The sequence below is a fragment of the Ixodes scapularis genome, unplaced genomic scaffold (genome assembly GCF_016920785.2).
Source record: "Ixodes scapularis isolate PalLabHiFi unplaced genomic scaffold, ASM1692078v2 PGA_scaffold0__279_contigs__length_252992795, whole genome shotgun sequence".
NCBI classification, from domain to species: domain Eukaryota; kingdom Metazoa; phylum Arthropoda; class Arachnida; order Ixodida; family Ixodidae; genus Ixodes; species Ixodes scapularis.
Window position 1 is genome coordinate 181,957,850 of NW_024609835.1, and position 5,606 is coordinate 181,963,455.

At 47.0% G+C, this 5,606-nt stretch overlaps 1 protein-coding gene across 1 annotated transcript; it reads right to left on the reverse strand.

The window, feature by feature from the left end:
• Positions 1-2,533: 2,533 nt before the first annotated feature.
• On the reverse strand, positions 2,534-3,832 carry LOC120843221. The gene has a single exon (XM_040214505.1). The coding sequence runs from the start codon at positions 3,830-3,832 to the stop codon at positions 2,534-2,536; it is 1,299 nt and encodes a 432-aa protein (XP_040070439.1).
• Between the last annotated feature and the right edge of the window lie 1,774 nt (positions 3,833-5,606).

Here is a 5,606-nt window from a genome sequence, read left to right on the forward strand (position 1 = left end):
TGTCCGCGACGTCACGGAAACGATGGGACGCTATTGGATGCAAAGGTGGCGGAGGGATATCTGATTCCCTTTGAGGGGCATTTGCCGCTACCTTCTTAACTTGTAACTGACTATAGCTAACTCGGAAAATTGAGGGATGTAATGCTGATAGTAATTTACTAAACCAATGAAAGACATTAAGTCTTTCTTTGTGTCCGGTAAAGGAAACTCATGGATAGCCAAGAGTTTCAGCTCTTGCGGACGCCTCTTTCCTTGACCAACCACGTGGCCTAAGTAGCTCACCCAAGCTCACCTCGGAACGCACCAACTTGCACTTTGACGCCTTCACTGTCAAACCCGCGCTTCGCAATCGAGATAAGAAGCCGCGCAAATGCTGTTTATGCTCTTCCCAAGTGTTTGAAAAAACTGCAAGGTCATCAAGGTACGGTAGCGCGAACGTTTTTGCCCCCGAAAGCACCTTGTTCATAAGACGGGAAAAAACGAACGGAGCGTTTTTTAAACCGAAGCTAAGCACAAGCGGCCTGTATGTTTCGAACGGGGTTACAAATGCAGCGATGTCACTAGCCCTGTTTGTTAGCGGAACCTGACAAGGTCAAAAGTAGAAATTTACTTTGCCGAGCCGACTCTCTCAATGCAGGCTTCCATGTTCGGAATAGGGAACACCTTAGTGACCGTTACGGAATTTAGCTTTCTGTAGTCAACACACGGTCTAGGATCCTTCCCCGGGCACTCCACAAGAATCATAGGCGAGGCGTAATCAGGCTAACACAGCTCAACCAGTCCAAGATCTAGCAGTTGCTTCACTGCCTCCCTCATGAGACGTTCTTGTCGAGGCGAGAAACGATACGGCTTACCCGTGGCCGGCAACTCTGAACAGAGTTCTATATCGTAGGTGATCAAATCAGTCCTACCAGGCTTAGTAGAAAATAGATCTGAGTAATCAGAGATAATTTTCTCGAAGTCGACGAATTGCTGTTTCGTTATCTGCGCCTGAATAACCGTAATATCCAAAATTTCTTTTACTCTGAAATCATCACGCAAAGTCACCGGAACAGGAACTTTTGGCGCAACTTCTTCGGGAGCGTTTAGTAGGGTGTCCGCGACATGCACTCGTTCGATGTAAGGTTTCATCAGGTTGCAATGGAAGATTCGCACTTCTTTACGGCGACCCGGTAGTCAAACCACGTAGTCAGTGTCTGAAAATTTTTGTTCTACCCTAGCGCGTCCTTCCCATTGAAGTTCCAATTTATTTGCTTTCGCCGAACGTAAAAGCAAAACCTTGTCGCCCTGATCGAACGAACGCATGCGACTGTTTTTGTCGTAGTACTTTTTTGCCCGTGCTTGCGCCTCCATCATGTTAGGCTTCACTAATTCTTGCGTGTTGTAGAGGTGGTTCAGGAGCGTTAGAATGTACTCTACCACCGTGGGATTTTCGGAGTCCCCCTCCCACCTTTCTCTGAGTAGGCGCAACGGTGAACGCAATGCACGGCGGTACACCAATTCCGCCGGCGAAAACCCGGTTGATTCGTGAACGACGGAACGAAGGGCGAATAGCATGGCAGGCACTGCCGCGTCCCACTCTTTTCCATGCTCGTGGCATAAGGCCCGCAGAAATCGCTTCATAACAGAATGCACACGTTCCACGCTGTTACTCTGAGGGTGGCTGACGGAACTGTGGCTAATTTTTATGCCACATTTTTCAAAAAAGCCAGAGGTTAGTGCACTCGTAAAAACGCTTCCCAAGTCGCACTGAATTTCACTGGGAAAACCAACCCTCGAGAAAACAGTGAGTAACGCATCCACGACTTCCGTAGAAGTCTGCTCTCGTAATGGCACCGGCTCCGGGAACTTACTTGCTGGACAAAGAAACGTAAGCAAGTATCGGTAGCCTAATCTGGTTACCGGAAGAGGTCCCACTACATCAATTACTTGCCTTTTGAAAGGCTCAGTTATAATAGGGACACAGGTTAAAGGGGCCCTGACCTTCTCGTTTGGTCTTCCAGTTCGCTGACAAACGTCGCACGAACGGACGAACTGCTCAGCTTCTTTGAAACATCCGGGCCAATAGTACTCAGCTAAAAGCCGCGCTTTAGTTTTCTTGATTCCTAGGTGACAGGACCAGCCTTTAGCGTGAGCAAGCTCCAAGAGTTGAGCCCTGTAGTTAACTGGGACGACAAGGTGGTCGTACTCTCGCCCATTCTTGGCAGTGTAACTGCGATAGAGGACCCCATTGTTAAGAAAGAACGACACTTTCTTTGATGGCATTTATATCCTCTTTCTGCTTTCTTACAGCGAGTCATCCGCAGCTTTCTCCGATATCAAGGTTAATGTGTCCACCCTTGACAGCTCTTCGAAATTAACGCTTTCTGGGGAAACAAGACTAGGTTCGGCGATCACAGGTTCGCCTTCGACTTCGGCCAGTACAGGCTCTGGAACGGCTGACGTGTTAATCCTCGCCATGGAGCGGGTCACTACAAGTACCGGATTCATAGCTAACTCTTTTCCAGAGTCACTCAAACTCTTTGCCGTTTTGTTAGAAAGAATGTAAGGGCACGTAGGGAAGTACGACATCAGAAACCTCGGCGGTCGTTTCTATTTCCTCAAACGGACCCTTCACCTTGACTTTTCCAACTGGAAGACTGCTAGCCTTACTCTCAAGTGCCTGGCAAATCCAAACGCAGTCGCCCGTTAAGTCACTTGGCTCGACCAGTGAGGAATGAACTAGATCGTGAGTGGCACCAGTGTCCCGCAAAACTTTACAGGACTGGCCGTTCACCATCATGTCATACAGATAGGGTTTTAGAAGCTCGTCTTCTGCTCCCAGTGCCAAATTTATTCTCGAAACCTTCGGAACACGGCATCCCACAGCAAGATGCCCAGGCTGATTGCATCGGTAACACACAATGGGCTTTCGTGCTTCGAAGGCCTTGGTTGATTTCTTATCTGGGCTTTTCTTTTCGATCTCGTCTTGCGCTGCCTTTCCGCCTACGTCGGGCTTTGTAGCTTTGTTGTGGTCGACCGAGCGATAAGCTGAACGATTTTTATTACGGCTAAATGACTTGCTTTCTGCAGCTGCATTTTCGTGCCTGGAGTAGTATTCGTCAGCATAATCAGCGGCTCTTTGTACGGAGACAACGTCTGGTCTGTCCTGAATCCACAATTTCATTCCACTCGGAATGGAATTAAAAAACTGCTCGAGACCAATATGCTCCAGAATCTTTTCGCGGTCCTCGTACGCGTTAACCCCACGAAACAAGTTCTCAACGAAACCGTGCAAACGGTACGCAAATTCACTGTAACTTTCCTCGGGACGCTTCGTAGCTTCTCGGAACTTTACTCGGAACGCCTCCGGGGAAAGCCTGAACTTTCTCAGGCGGCTTTCTTTTACCTTGAAGTAATACTGCGCACTGTCTGGGTCCAGTCGGGCCACAACGTCTGCCGCCTCTCCGGGCAAAACACTGAGAAGTCGCTGTGCCCAGTCCGAATCCGCCAACCCCAGCTTGGTACAAGTGCGTTCAAAATTAATGAGGAATAAACCCAGGTCACCACCGATACGAAAAGGCAGCAAAAAAGCTCTGATATCTAAAGTTTCCACTTCTCTGGTCTTACCAGACGACTTTTGCAATTTGGCCTCCATCATCCGGAGTTCCGCTTTCTCACGTCTTTGCTTCCTCTGGACCTCATCCCAACATTCTTTCATTTCGTCGAGGTCGGCCCCGGAAGTCTTAATAGCTTTGATTACTTCCGCTTTTCTCATGGACTTCATTACCGTTACACCCGGCTCTTCCGCTAGGTTTAGTAATCGAGGCTTCGTAATCTTATCGAAGTCCATGGCACCTTTGCTTGAGAAACAAAGAAAAATAGAGCAGTGCGGTATTTTGCTTCTCCGGAATCCGGTCAAAACCTTACAAAGTTACACTCGAAAACTCGGAAAAACGACCAGCACTCACCGACCGAAACCGCAGGCCCCCGGCGTCGCTCGTCCCACCGCTGCCACCAGCTGTAACGTTTCGGCCGGGATGGCCGGAGTGACGATACCTTCATTCTGGCAGGCGACTTTATTTCAGTCCCATCTCAAGCAAAAAGCGCTCCCACGCGCCGGTGCAGTGGCATTTTATCGAGTTCGCATCGAAAACTGGGCATGCGCCCCGTCCCGCTTATCATGCCTATAATATACGTTACAATACATACTGAGTAAGAAATAACGACAAAATGTCTGACGAGACTTTCGAGAGTACTTTCGAAATACTCAGGGTCATTAAATGGAACGGGTTGCAACAATAAGACCTTGAATAACCGGCTCCCCTTTGTTTCTTAACTGAAGACAATATTGTTGAAAATAACGCCATAAAAATAACGGATTACTTTTTGGGGTAACGGTCACTTACTTTTATAGGAGGGTAATTGTAATTGTAATAAATTACAATTTAGCCTCGAGTAATTGTAAATGTAAATCCTTAGTATCTTTCAGTAACGTGTACAAGTCTGGTTGCAGGTGTAAGGGCCGGTTGCACCAACGTCGTTTAGCGCAAAGCGGAGCTTAGGCGAGAACCTAAGCTTAGTTTCGGTTTCGTTCGGTTGCACCAAACTCGCTTATCGCTAAATCTAGCACTAAACTACGCTTAACTTAAGCGCTCAACATTGGGCGCTTTGCTTCTGGTTGTTTCTTAATCCTGGATTAAAAACATGGCGGCTGGTTTGTCACGGTCGACGCGGTGGACGAAATTGGTTGTGCAAAGTGTTTTAGGCTACATCAGCGTGAAAGTTTCGACAAAATGACTTTCGATTGTGACAAGGATGCAAAATATTGTCGCGTGAAGTGTTGATCGACCCCTGTTTTCAAGTTGGCTCTCCACTTTCAGGGCGTGTTAGCCCTAACCGAGAAACGTACGGAGCTGTGGGGCTCACGTCTGTATTCCCGTTGGTTCTTCTGTCAACGAGCTTATTCGTATGTACTTACTAATTTTCGCATAGCTGTAACGTATTGTTATTTACCACCTTGTTTATCTACACTTGCAGCGCGTATCCTTCAATCTGATCAGCGCGTTGAATAGTGGCAGTACATGATCTCGGCGATCAGCTGATTGTCGACACCTCTGCCGTTTGCTTTAGATTGCGGCGCTTTTAAGCAATAAAACAGCGAAAATTCAATTTCTTTCGTTTTCTGAGTTTTGAGACAATCTTCAGTGAATTTTCCTTATCTCGCGAGTAGAATCTTGGCTTCAGAAAACTGTATCGTTCCATAACTGTAACTTTTTTGGTGATCGCATTTTTTTTTTTTTATATACTTTGCTTTATATCTTTTTTTCGTTTCCCGAGAACGAGATACTGTTGTTTCCGAGTTGTGCTCTGTGATGGTGCTTTCCCTTTACTTTTGTCGTTTGTTGTCATTGTGACGATGGTTGAGACTATATACCGGAACACGTTTTCAATAAAATTCAGTTAAAAGTTGCGCCTTGTTGTGTCCTCCGTAACTTTTTTGGTGATCGCGATTTTTTAGCAATATTTTGCTTTATATCTTTCATTCGTGGCGACGACAAATCGTAACGACTACTATGTTAGATTCGTGCATTGCTGTATCGGGGCAGGCTGGGGCAGGTGATGCG

Coding starts and splice junctions, on each gene's coding strand:
- LOC120843221 (XM_040214505.1), bottom strand. CDS start 3,832: ATGGACTTCGATAAGATTACGAAGCCTCGATTACTAAACCTAGCGGAA.